At 34.2% G+C, this 24250-nt stretch overlaps 1 protein-coding gene across 1 annotated transcript in view; it reads right to left on the bottom strand.

The window, feature by feature from the left end:
- LOC127979150 (serine/threonine-protein phosphatase 6 regulatory ankyrin repeat subunit A) overlaps positions 1 to 24250 on the bottom strand; it is a 35503-nt gene that overhangs the window by 4531 nt on the left and 6722 nt on the right. The window contains exons 3-26 of the mRNA XM_052584363.1: positions 22629 to 22724; positions 22192 to 22305; positions 21276 to 21380; positions 19908 to 20006; positions 15706 to 15807; positions 14244 to 14345; positions 13878 to 13976; positions 12498 to 12698; positions 11278 to 11379; positions 11108 to 11206; positions 10073 to 10201; positions 9851 to 9979; positions 9658 to 9774; positions 8638 to 8736; positions 7501 to 7701; positions 7330 to 7428; positions 5906 to 6109; positions 4815 to 4916; positions 4647 to 4745; positions 4386 to 4544; positions 1721 to 1828; positions 1446 to 1643; positions 1037 to 1243; positions 424 to 881 (exon numbers count right to left, since the gene is read on the bottom strand). Of these exons, the coding sequence (XP_052440323.1) occupies positions 424 to 881; positions 1037 to 1243; positions 1446 to 1643; positions 1721 to 1828; positions 4386 to 4544; positions 4647 to 4745; positions 4815 to 4916; positions 5906 to 6109; positions 7330 to 7428; positions 7501 to 7701; positions 8638 to 8736; positions 9658 to 9774; positions 9851 to 9979; positions 10073 to 10201; positions 11108 to 11206; positions 11278 to 11379; positions 12498 to 12698; positions 13878 to 13976; positions 14244 to 14345; positions 15706 to 15807; positions 19908 to 20006; positions 21276 to 21380; positions 22192 to 22305; positions 22629 to 22724 (3428 nt within the window). The remainder of the gene's footprint in view (positions 1 to 423; positions 882 to 1036; positions 1244 to 1445; positions 1644 to 1720; positions 1829 to 4385; positions 4545 to 4646; positions 4746 to 4814; positions 4917 to 5905; positions 6110 to 7329; positions 7429 to 7500; positions 7702 to 8637; positions 8737 to 9657; positions 9775 to 9850; positions 9980 to 10072; positions 10202 to 11107; positions 11207 to 11277; positions 11380 to 12497; positions 12699 to 13877; positions 13977 to 14243; positions 14346 to 15705; positions 15808 to 19907; positions 20007 to 21275; positions 21381 to 22191; positions 22306 to 22628; positions 22725 to 24250) is intronic.

The raw sequence follows: 24250 nt of genomic DNA, 5'->3' as shown, positions 1-24250 counted from the left end.
GAATACGGTCAAGCAGAATATGCGCTTCGTAAATACTAAAAACAGCCAATGTTATTAAAAGGTATGCTAATAAGCAAGTAGTTAATAGTGAGATTTGGTCCTATACTGAAGTGCTACCGAACTTTCCATTCATCAAAGATTGCTGAAACTAATCATGGTATTAAACAGCACAACTGTTTTAACATTGATAATAATCAGAAATGTTTGTTGAGCAGTAATTCGGTATATCAGAATGATTTCTGAAGATTATGTGACACTGAAGACTGGAGGAATGATGCTGAAAATACAGCTGCACATCACAGAAATAAATTACATTCTACTATATATTCACATAGAAGACCAATATTCCCAATATTACTGTTTTGACTATCTTTGATCAAATAAACGCAGTCCTGGTGAGAGGTTTCCTGTGTAAGAGTGTACCTGTGTCTGAGCGGCAGTGAGAGCGTCACCCACAGCGGAGGGAAGAGCAGCAGACAGAAGAACAGCAGCAGGATCTTCCATGAATCCCACTGCAGGCTTCCATGCCACACGTCTGTCAGGTACGTCTGCACCGCCGGATGGGACACCACACCCTTCCGCTGGCCCTCGATCAGGCAGTCCAGCACGCTGGCGCCCCGGTGGTCCACGGCCCTGAGGATGGGGCCCGCACCGTGGCCCCCGGCAGAAGCGGCGAGGGTCAGGAGGTCAGAGGCCATGAGCTCACAGTGACAGGTGGCGGCCTGCAGGTCGACGGAGCGCTCCTTCTCTCGGAGCGCGGCCAGACTCAGAGCTCGAGACAGACGCACACACGTGTCCAGAGGAGCCGGAGAATGAAGAACCAACTCCTCCAGAGACACATTATCATTCATCCGGCCGCACACCATCAGATTGAACACAAACTACAGACAGAACACAAGACAAAACCTGCTGAAGGATCCAGTTTGAATTGGTTTATTTGAATTGGTTTATTGGTGGACTTAACCTTCACATAATCCAGTTTTAGTAAAAGTGATGTGCCTCAGTGTTTCACACGCAGTGTATGCGTGAGTCTGACCTTCTTGTCTTCCAGCAGTCGGAGGATGTTCTTCTCTCGTCTCAGCAGGAAGATGACGGTTTCCTCGTGGTTCTCCTGAGCGGCGTACTGCAGCGGCGTCCATCCGACTCGACATTCGACACACGGTGACGCCCCGCTCTCCACCAGGAACGACACCGCCTCCAAACATCCAGCTTTAGCTGCGTAATGCAGCGCCGTCCAGCCACTCTGAAACACAGACCAAACGTACATCAGCTTGGCTGCTTTAAAAAAAAAAAAGTCATATACATGTTATTTCAGCTTTATTTATAGGGGTTATTGCATGAGAAATCAAATTCCCCTTGATATTTCAATACAGGAGAGGTCTTTGTCTGTCTAACACATCCTGCAAGCTTCATAACTTGAAATGTCCTCATCCTGTTCGTCTCACCGTGTCCGTGTGGTTGATATCCGCTCCCTGTCCCAGCAGGACTCTCACCATGGCCACGTGTCCGTGTGCGGCGGCCAGATGCAGACAGGTACATCCACGCTTGTCGGTCAGGTGCAGGAGAGACCCAGAGCGGCTGAGCAGCAGCCCGACCACAGCCGTGTGTCCGCTCTGAGCCGCCAGGTGCAGAGGACTGGAGCCCTGAAACACACGACGGACGGTCACTACTGCGCTCAAACATCACGCTTCACACCACAGCAGTGCTTCTGATCTCTTGCCTGAATGTTTGTTTCTGCATCGGCCTGAACACCAGGAGAATTCAGCAACAGACGAACCACGTTCTCATGACCGGACTGAGCCGCCAGGTGCAGAGGAGTGTAGCCTGACTGAACACACACACACACACACAAACACACACACACACACACGCACACAGACACACACACACACACGCAATCATAAATCGTGCACTGATGATTCATTATCTTCACTATAAGTGCATTGTGGCCTTTGTGTCTGTAAAAGCAAACTACCTTAAGATATCAATAATTATTTTGAGAGAATGTATGTTAAATATTCTTTACATACACTGTTTAATGCTGTATGGAGGTGACAAATGCATTTACTGTGCACAGGAAATAATATTGTAGAAATAATATTATTAATTAAATATGTAATATTGAATATATATTTAATTATATGATATATCTTAAATATATTTAATTACAAATTGATGCATTACAATATGAATGATTATTACAATATGAATACATAATATAAAATTAGTATTATATACATTTTATAATATTTTACTGCTGCACTGGGTCTTTATGCAGAATTTAGAGCAGTTATAACATTTATTTAGAATAATATATACAATTTATTCTGTAAAATGTTAACTGTGTAACTCAATTATGAGTTATTTTTTAACATTTGAAATAAAGATAAAATTATTAAATTGATGTTTTTAACATGAAATGATAAATATATAATCATGGACTAATTTATAAAAGATCAATAACTATAAATATATTTAAAGATAAATATAAGTAAATACACATTTTCAAATTAATATTTGTTTTTATTATTTTATGATATACAGAAATTGGAGCATAAATCCTACTCAGAATTAACTTGACTTCGTAGAGATTTATTAAGATAAAAAAAAAAATCGATTAAGTTCAATAACCTTTTCCCTTCTTTTTATATATATATATATATATATATATATATATACACAGGTCCTTCTCAAAAAATTAGCATATTGTGATAAAGTTTATTATTTTCCATAATGTAATGATAAAAATTAAACTTTCATATATTTTAGTTTCATTGCACACCAACTGAAATATTTCAGGTCTTTTATTGTTTTAATACTGATGATTTTGGCATACAGCTCATGAAAACCCCAAATTCCTATCTCAAAAAATTAGCATATTTCATCCGACCAATAAAAGAAAAGTGTTTTTAATAAAAAAAAAAGTCAACCTTCAAATAATTATGTTCAGTTATGCACTCAATACTTGGTCGGGAATCCTTTTGCAGAAATGACTGCTTCAATGCGGCGTGGCATGGAGGCAATCAGCCTGTGGCACTGCTGAGGTGTTATGGAGGCACAGGATGCTTCGATAGCGGCCTTAAGCTCATCCAGAGTGTTGGGTCTTGCATCTCTCAACTCTCTCTTTACAATATCCCACAGATTCTCTATGGGGTTCAGGTCAGGAGAGTTGGCAGGCCAATTGAGCACAGTAATACCACGGTTAGTAAACCATTTACCAGTGGTTTTGGCACTGTGAGCAGGTGCCAGGTCGTGCTGAAAAACGAAATCTTCATCTCCATAAAGCTTCTCAGCAGATGGAAGCATGAAGTGCTCCAAAATCTCCTGATAGCTAGCTGCATTGACCCTGCCCTTAAAAAAAAAACAGTGGACCAACACCAGCAGCTGACATGGCACCCCAGACCATCACTGACTGTGGTTACTTGACACTGGACTTCAGGCATTTTGGCATTTCCTTCTCCCCAGTCTTCCTCCAGATTCTGGCACCTTGATTTCCGAATGACATGCAAAATTTGCTTTCATCCGAAAAAAGTACTTTGGACCACTGAGCAACAGTCCAGTGCTGCTTCTCTGTAGCCCATTTCCTGCACACGCCTGTGCACGGTGGCTCTGGATGTTTCTACTCCCGACTCAGTCCACTGCTTCCGCAGGTCCCCCAAGGTCTGGAATCAGTCCTTCTCCACAATCTTCCTCAGGGTCCGGACACCTCTTCTCGTTGTGCAGCGTTTTTTGCCACACTTTTTCCTTCCCACAGACTTCCCACTGAGGTGCCTTGATACAGCACTCTGGGAACAGCCTATTCATTCAGAAATTTCTTTCTGTGTCTTCCCCTCTCGCTTGAGGGTGTCAGTGATGGCCTTCTGGACAGCAGTCAGGTCGGCAGTCCATGATTGCGGTTTTGAGTAATGAATCAAGCCTCAGGAATCTTTTGCAGGTGTTTAGAGTTAATTGGTTGATTCAGATGATTAGGTTAATAGCTCGTTAAGATAACCTTTTCATGATATGCTATTTTTGAGATTTTGGGTTTTCATGAGCTGTATGCCAAAATCATCAGTATTAAAACAATAAAAGACCTGAAATATTTCAGTTGGTGTGCAATGAATCTAAAATATATGAAAGTTAAATTTTTATCATTACATAATGGAAAATAATGAACTGTTTCACAATATGCTAATTTTTTTAGAAGGACCTGTATATAAAAAAAAAATAATCTGATTTATTGGAATGACAAGAAAAACACTTGTGGGTTTGTTTCCCAGTGAAAACAAAGTGTAAAACTTAATTTCAAAGCAAGAATTCCCCAAATGAAGGAATCTAATTAAGAATGGCTTCTTTGCTAATATGCATGTTCTGCGGTGTAACTCTGAGTGAAAGTGTGGTGTCACCTCAGCTAACGGCTGTTGTCTCTTCACGTCATCTTTGCCGCTGCTGTTGTTGTTGTTGGGGAATTCACTGCGTATTGTAGCTGGAACTTTAGTCAGGATCTCTCTCACAAAGTCCACCTGTCCGAAACAGGCTGCCATGTGCAGAGCCGTTAAACCCGTCTACACACACACACACACACAAGGTTCACTGAATCATTACAGCATACAAGTTTTGTTCTGCTTGACCTTTATAAGCAGAGGTCACGTGTTCACATGCAGCACCTTGGAGCTCTGGATCTTCAGTGAAACGCTGCCTTTCAGCACCTCCAGAATATGAGTGTGTCCATTCTTGGCAGCCAGATGTACGGCCGTCATGCCCTCCTGAAAGAGTCAGGTATTAGAAATGATCATGTTAAATGTTCTCCGCCATATTTGGTCTGTCTAACTCACGGCGTCCTCCTCCGTCACTGATGCTCCAGCGTCCAGAAGAACTCTCACCACCTCAGTGTGACCCCCAGCAGCAGCCAGATGCAGCGGACACAAACCGTTAGCCTGCAGAGTCAGAAACAGCAGAAGATAGAGTATTATACACAACTCTTCTCATTTTCATTTAGATTCATGAACTTAATAAAATTAATAAACACTATATAGATATATATAAATATATAAAACCATGACATATTATATTCATTCATCTATACAGGACGTGTGTGTGTGTGTGAGTGTGCGCATGTGTGTATATATATATAGTGTTCCTGTAGCTCAACTGGTAGAGCACTGTGCTAGCAAGCAAGCAAGCGCAAGGTTGGGGGTTCGGTTCCCCGGGAACACATGATAGGTAAAAATTGATAGCCTGAATGCACTGTAAGTCGCTTTGGATAAAAGCGTCTGCTTAATGCATAAATTTAAATGTAAATTTTAAACATATATATATATATATATATATATATATATATATATAGTGTATAGTATATGTATACGTGTATGTTTAACAATCAAATAATATTATTTGAATATTAAACAACACGCACACACACATTTCGCACAGAACATTTAAAATATATTTACTTTTTTTTTCAGCCACTTCCCAAGGAAACATTTCTTATTTTATTTGGTTCAACTAAGTATTTAAAATATCTAAAACTTAAACTTAAATCAAACTGAATAAAAAACACGGTTGATGGTTAATTTAAATATCTAATTCTCATTCTTGTATTTTTTTTTATTAATATATTTAATTAAATCTAAATGTAAATTAAATTCTGGTATTCATTTTTGCTCTTGCATTTGCTTTTTATTTGCAGTTGTTTTGTAACCGTAGTATGAAATGTGTATACTATTGGGAATATACTGTTACTAATTAAAATTAAGTAAGAAATATAATAAAAAAATATATATAGATATATACACATTAAAAAACTAAATTAATAAAAACTATTTTTTATTTATTTTTGTTCCAAATTTCAAAAACTTAAACTAAAATCAGAAATAGATAATGACAGTAAAATAATAAAAGCTGAAATGAGCAGTGACGTCCTGACCTTGTTGTTGAGCGTGACCGGTCCCTGATTAAACAGGAGCAGCTCTTTAATGACAGCCACGCTGCCTTTAGCTGCAGCCATGTGTGTGCAGGTCGCTCCCTCCATGTTAGCTAGCACGGCTAATTCAGGCCGCTGCCTCAGAAACAGCTTCACCACCTCCGAGTGATCGCTCTCCGCCGCCAGATGAAGAGGAGTCTGACCGCGCTGAAACAAACACCACCAGATGAGCCACCAGGAGGATCACGGGTATTATTCTCAGGGTTCGGTCAGTTATAAACAACACGACTGGGCGAATTCAAGAAGCATATTTTGAGAATATATATAAGATATCTTATACTTCCTTTAGACAGCAATGTCAGCAAACAACTGCATCTGGAATAGCATATACACCACGAAAAGCTGCATTTACATTTCTATAATAGGAAAAAAATACTGTTTTTAAATGTGAAATTATGAATATACAATCACAAATTGATTAAAATATGAAGAATTATGAATTAGTGTATACATATTTGTATTATAATATTTATTTTTAATATTTTATTGTCTCTATGCAGCATTTTGAGAATTATTTAGATTGTTTCATGTTTAATATTTTAATTCCAAGTACAATAACACAAAATAGCAGAATTATTATTATTATTATTATTATTATCAGGGTTCTGTTAGCTATAAAGATGACATTTATGACTTATAAATAAAATATTGAGAATAATTTATCGAATTTACCTGAAATGTTTCATAAACAGGTTTTATTATAAGAACTTTTGTTCAAATATTTTAAGGTTTATTTTGGTGTCACTTCACATTAAGGTCTCATTCGTTCACATTAGTTTATGCATTAGCTGACAAGAACTACTAATTACCAATTAATTACCAATTAACGATTATTAACAAACACAACTTGTCATTTTAAAAAGATATTAGTAAATGCAAGAAATTCACATTAGCTTGATTAATAAATGCTGCAGGTATTGTTCATCACTTCATGTTAATTAATGCATCAAATAATGTTATAGGTTTAAATGTTGTTTATTATTTATAGCTAAATTCGTACAAAAGTTGTTTATTATTATTTATTCGTATAATTTACTGTTATACTGAATTTGTATTAGTTACAGACATTACTCCGAATAAACTTGGCAGTGTAAAAAGCATTCATTTAGCTAAATGTAAAAATCACTTAAGAGTTATTTCAACTATATATCAGTTGTATTAAGTTACACGTTTAAATTTAATTTGTTTAAATAAAAGAAACAATTGATAGATGACAAAATCAAATTCACAAAGTAGTTTCACTTTGCTGGCAAGTCCATGTTAGAAGTTGAACTCATTAAATCATGGTGGATTTGAGATTTAATCTGAAGAAAAACACACTATATTATCTCTTGCAGGTGTCTGTGTTTCGGTCTCATCACACTCACTATATCTGTAGCAGTGATGTCAGCGTTCAGGTTTAACAGACTGCTGCAAACGTCCAGCTGTCCGCTGATGGCTGCCAGATGCAGAGGCGTCTGCTTTCTCTGTGATGAAAACCAGCCGCTCAGTTTCTGTTCTCTGGGTTATGGTATCTGCACAGAGCTTTGGGTTCTTACCAGAGAGAGAGCATCAACACTGGCCTGATGTGTCTCCACCAGTAACCTGACGAGCCGCGCTGAGCCGCTCTGAGCGCTGAGGTGCAGAGGCGTCAGGCCCAGTTTGGTCTTGGTGTTCACAAAGGCCTTATGGGACAGCAGGAGGTCCACGATGTCTTCATGACCTTGTTCTGCAGCCAGATGAATGGCAGCCTTCCCCTCCTGATGAGATTTCATAGAAATCCACAATTCATTATTTCTGAAGCGCTTCTTCAGGATACAGATTCAGAGATTCAGATCCATAAATAAACTTACAACTGGAAGTCTACAAATAAAACATTATGTTGTAACATTGTCACAATTATTTTTATTAAAACAAATTCTCCAACATCGAAAATAATCATGCACTTTGTTTAGTATTATGTAAAGAAGAAAACAATGATTTTGGTTAAAAGTGATTTTGTTGTTGTTATTGGAGTATGTTTTAGAAGAAAATACTTTATTTTATTTTTTTTTAACTATACTTCGAAATTTCACGTTTAATAAAATGTTACTTCTTTGTAATTGTGAAATTTACAAGCCATTTCTGAGTGAAAACTGTTTCTATAATTTGTCTAGCAAATACATACTGTTATTTCTAAATCAAGTTTCTTGGAGTAGCATGTGCATACAATACTATGGTAAATGAATACAGCATTTACTCGTAAATAACTCTACTAAAATACTTACATTAAAACAAATTACATTTTTGTATTGAACTTTATTAATTATATTGTTAAAATATTTTTATATTTTATTATAATTAAATTATTATTTTTATTATTTGTCAGCTATAAATAATTAACTCTAAGTAAAATATTCAAAGAAAATCTATTCTACAGCTGTTCACAGTTTTTTCCCCACACCATTTAACACTACATTAACATTAACATTTATATAATATATTTATTATAAAATGGAATTCACTTTAAATAGATTTATAAATGCTTAATTAAAAATATATGAATAAAATAAATGACATCCAAATTATATAAATGAGAAGCAAATGAAAGCTAAGCAGAAATACACACACATATATATGTATATATGTATGTATATATATATATATATATATAATGCAGCAGAAATAAGGCACTTGAGTGACAGATCGTCTCTGACCTCATCAAACACATCCAGTCTGGCGTTGTTCTGCAGCAGGATCTTCACGACCTCTGTGTGACCCTGCTCTGCGGCCAACAGCAGCGGTGACCAGCCGTTCTGTCCCACACACACACACACACACACACACACACACACACACACACACTTCAACTCTAACGAACCAAACTGATTACAGTGGAGCTGACAGTACATATGTGCATCCAGGGTTATTATTGTTAATTAAATCTAAAACTAAAAATATGGAATATATTTTAAAATAAAAAATTTTTTTTGTTTGTTTGTTATTATGAAATCGAAATAAAATAATAAAATAAAACAAAAATGCATTTTGCTCTTGCAACTTAAATAATTGTAAAATTAATCACTAAAACTGGAACTAAAAGTAAAACAAAAATAACATGAAACCTAAAAATAGATCAAATAAAAATAACCTAACACTACTAAAAACTTTTTTGTTAACTGATATAAAGTGATGTAAAATATAAATATTAGACAAAAACTAAATAAATTAGTAATCTTGTCTTTGTAACTAACTAAAATAATTAGTTAGTCACAATATGTTGAATTACTAAAATAACTGGAAATAAATAAATAGCTAAAATGCAACTAAAATGAAAATTAAAACCTAAATACACACAATATAAAAATCTATTCTGAATAGTTACATATACAATAAATAATGAAATGGCATGACAAAATTACTTAAATTAAATTACAAATGAAATATAAAAAGAAAACAATTTAAAATATAAAAAATAACTATGCTTAGATAAGAAACACTTTTACTCGTGTTTTGAGAACATCTGATCTTTAAAAAAAAGTGCAAAAAATAATGTCACCGACTCAATTCAAATAAAATAAAAGTTTTTTTTTAATCACTTTCTTAATCAGCACATTTTTGCATGTTTTAAAGAGTAGGTAAAGTACAAGGAAAGAAAACAGTGGAGTCTTTTCAGCTTGTCAGTCTGAGATCTTTCTGAGATGTGAGGCAGATCTGTAGTCTCTGTTGATTTGTACCTTGGCGTGTTTGTTGATGGCGGTCTGGAGCTGGTTGGAGGGGACGTTCCTGAGCATCTCCTGGAGGACGGCGGTGTTTCCCACCCTGGCGCTGTAATGAAGAGGCGTCTCTCCGCTCTGAGGAAACAACAGATTCACAGCAGCAGTTTACTGGTCAGTTGTGTGTCACGATGTCAAACAGCACAGAGCACACCTGTCGGGTGACGGCGGTGACGTCGGCGTGATGCTCCATCAGGATCTTGATGATGCAGGTGTCCTCGTCCGGCTCGTGCACCGCGTCGCTCCTGAGCTCGGCTGCCAGGTGCAGCGGCGTCTCGCCTTTCTGCAGGGGGCACCAAACACAAGCAGAGCATGCTGGGTGTTAACTGCTGCTTTGTAGTTAATCACCTTGTTCTCATTGATCTGTGAGTCTGACCTGGTTCCCTTCACGCACACAGAGCTCCGCCTCCTGACGGCTTCTCTCATTGCTCAGAGAGTTTAAAACCTCCTCCACCACACGAGCGTGACAGTGACGCACCGCAACGTGGAGAGGGCTTTCACCAACCTCAACACACAGATACAGATTGAGATAATATTGATATTGCAAATAAATTTAATCTGCTACAAGAGAAGACCTAAAGGGTGAAAATGCAAATACATAAATTAATCTTAGTATGCATGAAAAGAAAATGGGGGTTGAGCTGATAAATACAAATATAAACAACATACAGAATACAACACAAAATATACATACCTTTCAAACAAGACATTTTAAACAAACAAACAAATAAATAAATAAATCTTAGTATGGCTTTTTTAAAGTTGGGGTTTGAATAAAATACATAAAAAATACAAAGCATAGAATGCATGAAACAAAATATAATAACTTTTGCATTGAAGGCATTTCATTAAATAATAGATAAACATATAAATAATACATTTTAGTATGTTTTTTGTAAAAGTGGACATTTAATTGATAAATATAAATACCATACACAGTATTTAATACAAAAATATAAAATTGAAAGACATTTCAAACAGGACATTTAAAATAAATAAATTAATTAATCAATAAATAAATCTTATAGCTTTTTTAAAGTTGGGGAGAATATATATATTCTTTATATTTTGTTTACAATATATTTTGTTTATATTTGGAGTACAAAATATTATTTAATATTTACATTGTTCTACATTTTTATTATACACATGCTAAGAAACATCAGTTAATGCAACTGTTAACATAAACAATGAACAGTACTTTTCCAGCATTTATTAATCTTGTTTAATTATTATTATTTTTTTAAATTCTAATACACTTTTAACATGATTAAATATTAATAAGTAATATTACGATTAGAAGCAATATAAGATATAAGATAATAAAATTGCATTATTTATTCCTGAATTTTTTGTTGTTTTTGTGTCTCACCTTGAGATGCAGTTATTTTTCAGATGTATAATAAAGTACCTTAGACTTCCAGGTCATGTCTCCAGCCTCCTGGATCAGCGCTCGTATCATCTGCAGAGCGCCGTGACGCGCGGCTACATGCATAGCGGTCTCTCCGTTCTGATCAGAGAAGGAAACACGCTTTTAACGGCAGGTTTTCCTTCGTTACACACTGAACCAGTGACGCCCACCTGCTGCTCTGCGTTCACATCGGCTCCGCTCTTCAGAAGCATCTCAGCCACTCGTTCACCTTCCTTCACTCTCGCTGCGATGTGCAGAGGGGTCTCCTGCGCCTTCAAAGAGGACACACACATCAATCAAGAGTTTGCTTGCATTCGCTGTCAAATTTCATAAACTGATATTGCATCCTGGAGGTTTTTTTTTGTTTTTTTTTTACACTGAGCAATTTTTTTTCACTTATTTTTTGCAGATTGATACAGCCTTAACTTTACTGGACCTGAAATGAAAGCTCCCTATGCGAAAATAATTATTCTATAACATTTTACAATAAGGTTTAATGGCAATGACACTTCTAAAGTGAATTAATTTCAGTTGATTTTAATTTCAATATTTACAAGTAACAGTGCTATTTAAGAATCACTGAGATACTATTATGTTTTATTGATGTTTTTAATTAGCTTTTCTTTTTATAGTTTCTGTTTTTCTTTTTGTTTTGTTTTAGTAATTTTGTTTTGTACTAAAAAAAATATATATTTTAAATTTTACATTTTTATTTAGTTTCAGTAATTGGTTGTTATTTAGTACGTATTTTTAAAAATATATTTTATTTTATATCTGTTAATATTTAACAAAATTTGAATTGCTTTACTACATTTTTATAACGTTTAAATAGTGTTTAATTTGTATTTCAGTGAGAAATGTTGCTCAACTACCTGAAATAAAACAAATATATATTTTTATTTAATTGATTAATATTATATTTTATTTCAAGTAACGGGAATTATTTTTATGGTTTGGTTGTTTAGTGGTTTTTTAGTGTAGTATGTTTTTTCTTAATGTGTCTACAAAATGTTTATTTATTTTTATTTCAGTTTAAGTTTTAGTTATTTTAGTAGTTAAACTAAATTAACATGAGAAATGCTGTATTAACAACTAACTAAATAATAAACCTGACTATTGCACTATTAAAATCAAGCTGTATTTGTTAATATTATTTAATGGATCAGTGCCTATGCGAACTAATAATGAACAGTTAATATATAGATACTGTAACAAATGTACTGCTACAAATGTATCATTGTTATAGTTATAGTTTGACCTAATGAGTACTTATTGTAAAGCATTGCCTCTTTTTATTTAAATTTGGTTATGATTGTTTTATATAACTCCTCTCTGAACTCTTCTGGAAATGTCTTCATGATAAATCAGATCCGTACAGGTATGTTTTTACCTTTCCTCCTCTGAGCTGCACATTTGCCCCGAATCCCAGCAGCATCTGCACCACCTGTGGCTTGCAGCTCTCCACCGCCATGTGAAGCGCCGTCTGTCCGTCTTTAGCCGTGGAGTCCACATGCGCCCCCTTCTGGAGCAGAGCCTTCACTACAGCCGTGTGTCCTCTCTTAGCCGCGGCGTGAAGACAAACCGCCCCTGACTGCACAACATCACACAACACCCAACCACACACAAGAACACATTACAGAAAAACGATTAGACACAACCAATCCTGAAAACAAGATCTATATAGTTATAAAATCAAACAAGATATTAGGGTTTCCTCTGGATTTGGAAGTCCTATAATGCAAGGAATTCAGTTTAGCGCAAAGTATATCATGCACTAAACATTGCAAAAATATATAATGCAAATCTCTAATGCAACTAATGAGAATTTTTCAAAGCAGCATTGGATCGCATCATTCTGATCCAAAAATATGATTTCAGATGATCAAATTTGGATTAGCAGAGCTTTAAATAGGGTTACATATCAAAATATAAGCTACTGGAATTGCAGAACAATCAGCATTATGCCACATTAACTGATTTTATTTGACAGAAACAGCACAATAAAATCATATAAATATACCCTACTATTTTCAGTTCCTTTAAACAGTGAGATTTATTATCTGACCCACAACAAATAAAGAAAAATTAACAAATATACATGCAATTGTAAGAAACCACAATTGACTGTCTCACTGTGTCACTGTAATTAATATATAGCGATTACAATAAATTTAATGTAATATATATTAAAATATATTTAAATTTCAATTTAAACTGGACTTTGAATAACTTTTGTTTATTTTAATTTTTTATTTATATTTTTTAGAATTAAATATACAATTTTTTTTTGCTTGATATTGACAGTTGTTTGGGGGATTATTATTAAAAATGTTTTCTATTTTCTTCCTTATCTACTTTATCACTGTAATTCTTGTTTGCAAAATTTCATTCTGTTCCTAAAATCCCTGAATCCACCAATTCGAAATATTATTAAATAATATAATATAAATAAAAATAAATTTAAAAAATCAAATAGTATTTACATTTTTTAAACAATTTTCATTCAGAAATTGCTAGTAAATTCGGAAATTACTACAAAGAAACTGCACGTTAACACTGTATGAAACATGAAATATTAAAGCAATTGTATTTTCTTGTCAAACAAGTTTTGAACAACAAATACTGAAGGTCTGATCCAGAATCAAAACCTAAAGAAACCTTCGGAAACCTTTCTCTTCTTTTGAACAAACTATTTTCAAGATCTAATCCAATCTTCAAACTTGTAATAATCAGTCTACTTCTAAACTAATTTGACAGATGTGTTGAGGACCTTGTTGGGCATGTGCAGCGAGACGCCTTTCCTCAGTAGCATGAGAGCGGTTTCAGGGTGACCACATTGAGACGCGATGTGCAAAAGTGTGTTGCCGTCCTGTACAAGATCATACGGGAGATTCATTAGAAACATCTTCACAGAACACAACATTGTGCTTAAATTTGCACTCAGAGATCTCAAAGTGGATTCAAATATTTCTCATCAAATAATATGAGACGTTCCTCCATCATTTTATATCTTGGTACACTTTTACGTTAAAGAGGATTGACTCATTTGTGTCTGTTTTCAATTGATCAATTTTAAACTTAATTAAGACTTTATTTTTCCATTTAAGGAATAATAAATGATTTGAAAGCAGATCACCTTTGTTCTTGCTAACACACAGGACTTGAACTTCTCGGTGAGGATTTCGACTGCACTGGTGTGTCCCCGCTCTGCGGCGATGTGGAGAGGAGATCTGTCCATCTGAAACAGAGGAGAAAAACTGATTTGAAAAAACAACAACAACGGAGACATGAAAACATAATTAAACAATGAAAACAACAACAAAAAAAACAATAAAACACTAATTTAAAATTAATTCAAATTGTAAAAATATCTAAAAATTCCATTTAAAAAAATAAATAAAACACTTTCTTAAAATATCACATAAAATATTAAAATAAATATAATACAAATTAAATGTATACAGTAAATCTATATAAAAAATAAACATTAATAAAACTTTATGAAATAAAATACTTAAAAAATAAAAAATAATAAATCAAAATGAACTCAATCAATCACAAAAATGTAATATTAAAAAATAAAATAAAACAATGAAAATTATCTAAATGACATATATGTAAAAGGAAAATGCATGATAAATAACATTACAAATAAAATGCTTACTAAAAATTTTACAATTATGTCAACTGCAAAATAAAAATGAAACAACTTACTGAAAAAAAAATTATAATATTTACATAAGAACTATTTTATATGCTTACTTTTTTGGAATTGTAGCTTAAAATTGAGTTCAGTTTGTTACAATTGAATTTCCTGAAGGCAACTTGAATGTATTTAGACATAAAACAATACTTAAAACAGTATAAAAATAAATAATAAAAGTACATAAATCCCTAAACTTAATTAAATTATATATATATTATAATATAAAAATATTATATTCAGCTCTGGAAAACATTTAAGAGATCACTTGAAAATTCTCAGTTTCTCTGGATTTACAATTTATAGTTATGTGTTTGAGTAAAACATAATTTTTATTTTATTCATCAGACAACTGATGAAATTTCTTCCAAATGTTAAATAAATATGTTGTCATTTAAATAATTTTTTGACATTTTGTCAAAAAAACTAAAACAGAAAGTTGCCATGTTTCCTAGCATGTTTAGTATACCCCTGTTTTAACTAAAGAAGAGTTAAGAAAACAGTATTTGGGGGAATAACCTTGATTTTTAATCACAACAAATGAACACATTTGTTATTTTACCCAATTGTCATGTATGTAATAACAATGCTCTAAATTAAATATTTCTATTTGAAATTTGGAAGAAATGTTATCAGACCCCTATAAAATGAAACAAATATTCACATTTTACTCAAACCCATACCTATCATATCCATTAAATCTAGAGAATTTTAAAGAGGTCTCTTATTTTTTATCTAGAGCGGTCTATTCTTTTAAAAAATATATATAATATTAATAAATAGATCAAAAGAGATCAAAAAACATTTGGGAATCCTTCTACATAAACAGCCAGGCTTTATTACTGAATTGACTGTTCAGTAATTTATGAACACAATACAATGTTTTCAGTGTCACCTTGTCTAAGATGTTGGGACTGGCTTTGCAGTGGAATAAAAACTTCAGCATGTTCTCGTCTCCTTCCAGAGCAGCGATGTGCAGAGGAGTCTGCCATTCATTCTGTAAACAAACAGGGCATGATGGGTAATCAGCTCAATACCACTCTGTCCTTTCCAGTTTGAGAAATCAGACAGGAATGGAAACACAATGTTTGTATTTCAAACAGCAGCACAACATTGACTCGTATGTTATTAGCAAACCTCAGTTTCTTCTCATTGCTTTCCAGGTTACCAAAAGCTGTTGCATAAAAAAAGCATTAATGTTTGCCTACAAAACTAACACTGGCTTTAAACCCCTTTACATATATTTCCTGCTTCAGACTTCTGTGCCTCTAGAAGCTTGCGTTCTGCAAGTGGACTAAATATTATAGTGCCATCCCAAAGAGACACAAAATCACATTGACATCACTTCCATCTACAATTGAACCTCCAACACTTAACATGACTAAAAACACATCTGTTCCATCTTTATTTGACCCTCTAACTATAGAACTTTCTATTCTATTTTAATTCTACTTCATCTATTTGTCTTATTTTTTATTTAAAAAAAAAACACTAGCTTTCTATTTTTTCTATTTTTACTTGTTTTGGTGTGTGTGTGTATAAAATGTAAAAGCATACAGTCTACTCCACGTTCCTGCAGCACTGCAGTTTTAAATGTATGTTCTTTTCATTCAGATGAGAGGTGAAGCTGTGACGTATCGATCTGCCGTTGGTCACAGAGTATAACGTGATGCGAATTCACAGGCCAGAGTTCACCAAGCTTGAATTTTGCCACGGAGTGAAATGCCAAATATCGTTGCACGGGCCTGCGTTTGTGGTCTGACATATTTGCATGTGTATGAATGGAAGTCAATGGAAGGAAAAGTCTAGTGTGACCGCAGCTTTATGCTAACTGAGATTTTTGTTATAGCACTTGCATATTACTCTTTTGTTGTTTTTGTTTGCTTCCATTGTCCTCATTCGTAAGTCGCTTTTGATAAAAGTGACTGCTAAATTACTACATGTAAATGTATTTCTTTTCTTTCAACTTTTTTTTATACATTTGAAAAATAGACCCTCTTACACTAGAACTCTATTCTATTTCTATTCTTTCAAATTGTTTATTTATATTTAAAATGACCCCATAACACTTGCATTCTCTTTCTCTCTCTCTCTCTCTCTCTCTCTCTCTCTCTCTATATATATATATATATATATATAATCTCGCAGCGTGAACTGCATTAGACTAACTGGGACTTTATTGCTCTATTGTTACTCTATTGCATCTTTTGTCCTCATTTGGAAGACACTTTGGATAAAAGTGCCTGCTAAATGACTAAATGTTAATAAAATGTAAATGTGTGTGTGTGTGTATGTTTGTGTCCCCCTTATGAAGCACTCAGACACTCTCTAATGAATGATGAATAACTGATCAGAAAGCACTTAAACGTGAATCTGAAACTCAGTCTGTGCTTTCTCCGTGCTTTTGTCTCAACCAGGGTTATTATCATTTATATTATTACATTTATTTTAGTAAGTTATCTAGGCAACATTTTTTTTTATGTTGGTCTCATTGGGATACTATTTTTGTTTTTATTAATATTTTGAAGTAGTTTTTGGTTTTACATTTTTTTGTTTGCATTTAAATTTTTACTACAATTTTGGTAACTTTGTTGTTCAGTTTTTTTATTACATTCATATACATCAATGTTGCCTGGAGAGTTATCTGGAATAAAATAAGATTTTTATCTTTTATTTCAGTAAAAGTTTATTGTGTGGATTTAGTTCAATATTATGATGCAAATAATCTTCCATACGAGCTGTCTGTTCGTCCATCCCTGACCTTTAACAGGACAAACATTTTCCTCCATCCACCCTCAAACTCACTCTTCACTCGTTTCCAAGCCTCACAGAAAACTCCAGAGCGCTCCAGAAACAATCCCAGCTGTCAAAACAGACTTTAAAGGTAACACTCACTGACTGTAGTTTGGCTTCTTTCCTGGCAGTTCAAGGATGAAGATTTTTGTGCGTAACTCAGTTTCACTTCTGGGCTTATCAAATGAGCAGTTTTCATCCTTCAAAGATTTTTATCCTAGAATTGTAATAATTATAAAAACAAAAATACTATTTTAAAACGTTAATGTAATTCTAGGTAATTCATCAAAGTAATCAAAATTTCTTCAGTAGAGGGTACTCCACTCAGGACCATTCCACCCATCAACCACCAATATCATCACTTGGACACTAGCACCTCTCATACTGTTGCACCACACCCGAACTACATCTCCCTTGAGTCACTGCATCACAATCACCTTGCCACACCTGCACCTCATTCATCAGCCAATTTCCTTGCCACACCTGCACCTCATTTACACACATATAAGCACCACAATCACTTTCACTCACTGCAAAGTCTTGTTTAGCCGGTCTAGCATTTCCGAGCACTTTCCCTTGTGTTTGATATTCCTGTGTCTGATCTTCGATTGTGTATTTCGACTCTGATTCTCTGCTGCCTGCCCCGATCTCTGCTTGGTTCTGTTTTCGATTCTGGTTACCCCTAAAATACCTGACGCCGTTCCTGATTTATGCCTGTCCGACCATTCTCTGAATGAAGTTCTGCACATGGCTCCGAACGCCTCTGACTCCTTGTTACAGGAATAGAGCCAGCTGTAATAAAATTACAATTATATTTATTAATTGTCATTTTAATAATTATTTAAAATTTATTATAAATTAATTTTTGTATTACTATTTTTAATCAAATTACAAATAATTTAAATGATTTTTAATAAATAATTCCTGGTTACTAGAAACTAAAGGTACTTAATAAAATCACTCAAAATGACTGTAACGCACAATAATACAGTATAATACAACTAAAACATCAATTTAGTACATCAAATTAAACTAAATGAAAGGTTTCCTGGACAACTAGCAGAAGTTTTTGTATTTATTTTGTTGTATTTTAAAGTAGTAAACTTTAATAACACTATAAAGCCCATGAATAAATTAAAAGAAAAAAAACTTGTGTAAAAACAAGTAATTAAATTTTTAATAAATAAATGACTACAATTGCATATAACTAATAGTAAAATAACATGTTATCTGCACAGGATGTGGCTAAAGTGATCAGCAATCACACAGTCTATCTCCATTTACACAAAGATAATTTTCAAAGATGTTTTTGATATTTTCTTCCCCTTCCTTCCTTTTCCTGGGGGGAAAGCACCATTAACAGGGAGACCGAATTGGTGAGCCATCAAAAGGGGCCAAAAAATGTCAACATGTCCCTTGGGTACAAAATCTGCCTTTTCCTTCCTCAAAAGGCCTCTGAAATCCATTATCTCACTTCTGTTCATTACTGTCCATTCTGGCCATTGCCTTGTGTCTGTTCTTATTAAAGCTCTCAGTGGGACCCAATCTGTTCTTTTATTCTGTTCCTGGCTCTCACATTGGGTTTAATCGACTATCATAACGGTGGCTACTGCACAAGCTAACATGTATAACAGAAACTAAAGGAAAATAATGTCTAGACTTGATCTAATCTTCAATTAAGACACATCATTAGACAAGCGTAATCTGCTAAAACACAAATTATAATGTTTCCATTCAAAAGTATGTGAATACTCAGGCTAATGACTTATCCAAAAGTTCAATTTAATCAGTAACACGGAAAAAAATACTCTTGCCTTTCCTAAGTTTAACTTAAACAAAAAAAAAACATTTTTTTTTTTGATAATGGAAATAAATATACATTAACTGAAATATAAAACTAAAAAAAAAAAAAAAAAAAAAAAAAAAATATATATATATATTATATGTATAAAATATAAAAACAAATACAAACTGAAACTAAAGTGAAAACATACTGTAAAATATAAAAATAACATATTTCAAAATGAACAAAAACTATGTTACAGAGTATTATTTCGCTATTGGCCTGATGTGAACCATTACTCAAACTAAACAGATCTCAGAACATCTTTAAACTGGAAAGCATCTCTGAAAGCCTTGATGTTCAACAGGTTTGGTGAAATCATCTGTCCATCAATCAAAGGTCAATGGTCAACAGGACACAGACTCATAGGACCAGACAAATCAACAACAGAGAAGCCCTTTGAGCATGTCTTTGCTTGTTGTGTGTGTGTGTGTGTGTGTGTGTGAGAGAGAGATTCTTACATTCTGAGAATCCGGATTTGCCCCAAAATCCACCAGGACTTTGGCCATCTCAACATCTTTCCGTCTGCAGCAGATGTGAAGCGCAGTGTCGCCGTTTGCCTGGAAACACAATTCAACCATCAGAATATAAAACAGATACATCATGCTGAGATGCAAAATAAGGTTTCAAAACAACGGCCAATCATGATTCGGAGACTATAGTGGTATTGATTCTGAGTTTCAATGAGGGTTATAATTATAAACCAAATTAAAACCATATTATATATATATATTAATATATAAAATAAAGGTTAAAGGAGACTCATTATGCCCCTTTTTAGAATGTGTAAAGTAAGTCTCAGGTGTCCGCAAAATGTGTCAAAATGTGAAAATTCCTGTTTTGATTGGAAACAGAAATGCTCTGTATCTTTAAATGCAAAAGAACTGCTGGTCCCCAAACAGAAAAGGGCTGTGCCTTTACAGCTCATACCTCAGATACTCTGACAAAAACATTTGCTTGGTTTAGATTATCATGTCTAACGCACTGAAATCATGCGTTATAAACCATATTAGTTTAATCTTCAGGTGTACGGTTTTCTGAGCGCACACATCTGAAGCATGTGCACAGTTCACAGCATGTGAGTACTAAACTAAGATATCGTTCATATCTAATTGCACTTAAACTGTCAAATACACACGTTTATGTTAAAAACACACAGGTTACAAAAATAGTTATGTTTTTTGAAGGTCAACAGTTGGGAAAGAAATATTATATTAGAAGTGTGTGAAAGCAGTGTAATATACAGTAAATAACTCAATAAATCCACTGCTCTGTTGTCTCCTCTGAGGCTGGGACTCTAAACAGTGTTCTGTTCTCATCAGTGAACAACTCTAATAGCATATTTATGACACTAAAATAACACTGGTTTGATATTCCCATGTTCCTCTGACTCAGTGGATGAATGCGTCTGCTAAATGTAAATGTATTCCAGGTCAAAGGCAAATGAGGATGTCCAACATTTTTTTAAATTAGTTAAAAAACACTTAATAGATCTAGACAAAGAAAAGTAAACTGACCTATTTAAGAACTAGAGAGCTTTGTTTTGAGTAAGAGATGAGCGCTAAATTTCCACTGATTACACAAACCCAACTAAATCAACAAATGTGGTCAAACTTTTATGATCAGGGTTTCCTATTCAGAACTTTTTCACTTGATTAATCCTAAATTACACTACGTTATGATAAAACTGAGAACATGTTAACGTCACAAATGGCATTCGAAAATAATGTTAAAAGGTGTTTTGCATTTCAGTTACATATTTGACTTAAATAACTTGATTCGATTGTATGAATGTAATCTTCAGGTTTTGAAGGTCATGGGACGCTTACTGTCTTCATGGCCCTGAGCTGCGGCTCGGATTGGCCGGAAAGGAGTTCCCGAACAGTCACAGTATTCCCAGCTTCAACAGCCAGCAGCAGTGGAAGACAGCCATCCTGGAAAGAGAGGAAAATGGTAGGGAACATTTGATCTTGTAGTGAAGAAGATCTATTTCTTAGCTGAATCCAATAATTACATTCATATGACAACACCACATTTTCTGGCCACTGTAGTGAGTATCCTAGTTTTAATAAACTAATTATAATTGTTACATTTACATTTATTAATTTAGTAGATGCTTTTATCTAGGGCCGCCCCATAATAGTTGACTAATCATTAGTCAAAATAAGGGCAATAGATGCAATCAAAACCAACAAAAGAGCAATAATATGAGTGTATGGGACAAATATAAGTGCTGGGACAAATCCCGGATAGTCTAATGCGGTGCAATATTTTCAATATTTTTTTATAACAAGTAGATAAACTACAAAAAGCATAAAGAACGCTAGTGTGAGAGGGTCAAGTTTTATATTTTTTATAAATAAAAGAAAACAAGTAGATGGAATAGAAATAGGACAAAGAGTGCTACTGTAAGAGGGTTGATTATTGTATAAAAAAAAAGAGATGAAAAAGAAAACAAGTAGACAGCAGAGGTAGATGCACATGGACGTTTCTAGGTGTATTTATGCTTTGATTTGAAAGAAAACAGCACATCCTTGTGGCACGGCGGACACAGAAGAGCGTAGGCAGTTTGACTGATGTGGAGAGACACAGAGGAGACTGTTGACAAAAGACCTTTAAGGTGAAAGTGATTTTGTGCACTTTGCGTTGGGACCATAAAGCGGGGTTCACTTGCAGAACGCAAGCTTCTGGAGGACACATTTTTCTCATATAATTAATCAATAAGCGTGATCAATGCTTTTGTACCTTGTCTGGAATAAGACGAGCATCTTTGCTGCTGAACTTGAGCAGAGTCTGCACGACTCCGAGTCCTCCGGTCGCTCGAGACACTGCGTAGTGCAGGGGCAACTGATCACTGGGCTAAACATGAATGAGAATTCAGTGAAATCAATGTGAGCTGTTCTTTGAAATACATGGAGTATAAGATTTACACACAAAATGCATTCAGAGGTCAATGTAATTAAGGAATTAAAGTCTGTTCTACTGTTATACAATGTGATTTACATTATAAAAAAATGTGCAACAGAACAAAATGTGTGATTAAAAAGTACGAAACAGACGTTTGATTGACTTTTAGTTAAATGTTTAATGCAATTAAATAATCAATGCATGTAAACATTAAACTCAATCTCAATATTAGCCGATTATGATTATATGAAGATAAAGTGAACTGAACAGCTCACCCCTGCTGGTAAATTGGGATCAGTTTTTTTGGCCAGTAGTTTGACGATCTCGTCTTTGGAATGAGCTGCAGCGATGTGTAACGCTGATCTGCCATCCTGGTCAATAAAAACAACATCAAAATGAACTAATTCCTACAACAAAAATACATAACATATCATTAAAACACATTAAAGAGTGTAAAATATTTAATTGCAAGTAGTCACTAGTTGTGTTCTACGCTCAAAATGTCTGTCAGGATGCATCCCTTTTAAAGTTACTTCTATTTTTCTTCAGTTTAATATACATTTTAATACAAAAAGGTATAATATATCTATAAAACACACTACCGGTCAAATACAATGCGACCGGGAAAATTTTTATGTTTTTGGGACTCTCCATATTAAACATTTTTTTCCTACACAGATATGAAGCAACTGTTTCAACACTGATAATTAGGGCCGGGACTCGATAAAAAAAAATTAATCTAATTAATTAGAGGCTTTGTAATTAATTAATCGAAATTAATCGCATTTTAATCGCTTATAAATATTTGATCTGAGAACAGTGAGAAGTAATTTTTTTTCACATGGATTTATAGTATACCATTGAATAATGACTGAATACATAAGCTTAAGCAACAAAATATTGTTTATTTTTGTTCAACCAAGTCTAGCAGACCAGTGCAATTTTTGCCATTAAGTGTAGCAATAGCATATTTAGAAACAATTTAGAAATAGTACATTCCAGAAATTCAGGAAGCTTATATATATATATATATATATATATATATAAAACATTGGAAACACTGACTATTAGAAAACATCTCTCTGTTGCTTCAGAGGCCATAACATACTAAGTCCAACTCTCAATAACCTTGGCCAAAACAGTTCAACATATTCTGTTGCACCAACAAAATAATACATAGTTCAACATAAAGTGTAAAGTCCACGCTAGCTGCTATATGTTTTGCGTTGAGGTGATGCTTGAGGCTCGATGTGCTACGCCTGCGGTGATATGCGAACGCTAGTTGGTGCTTCAGTATAATCGGTCCCGCCGAAACTCATCCAGTGAGAAACGTTCCGCGGTGCAAAGATAAGTTATTAAAAATGCGGGAATTTTTTTTCTGTAATTAATTAATCTTAGTTAACGCGTTATTTTTTGTGTAATTAATTAATCTCAATTAACGCGTTAAAGTCCCGGCCCTACTGATAATAATTAGAAATGTTTCTTGAGCAGCAAATCAGCATAATAAAATGATTTCTGAAGATCATGTGACACTGAAGACTGGAGGAATATGCTAAAAAAAATTCAGATGCGCATCACAGGAATAAATTACAATTTACAATATACAGAAACCTTTTTTTAAATTAAAAAAAATATATTTTTAATCACAGACTCTGGTGAACAGAACTTTCCAAAAAACATTTAAAAACTTAGCAATCTCAAATGTTTGACCTGTAGTGTATAGCTTATGACTGTTTGAAAGTTAGAAGAATATAGAGAAAAATTAAGAGAAAATTAAATGCATTGATCATCTCTGATACTGACTTCAAAGTGTAAATGGATGACGTTTAGTCCTGTGCGCTACTGACCTCACGGTCTGTTTCCACAGGAGTCTGTGTCTCAGACAGTGAAGTGGAAG

This window comes from Carassius gibelio, chromosome B19 (genome assembly GCF_023724105.1).
Source record: "Carassius gibelio isolate Cgi1373 ecotype wild population from Czech Republic chromosome B19, carGib1.2-hapl.c, whole genome shotgun sequence".
Taxonomy (NCBI): Eukaryota; Metazoa; Chordata; class Actinopteri; order Cypriniformes; family Cyprinidae; genus Carassius; species Carassius gibelio.
The sequence above is the reverse complement of the archived record's forward strand: the minus strand, read 5'-3'. Positions and strand labels throughout refer to the sequence as shown.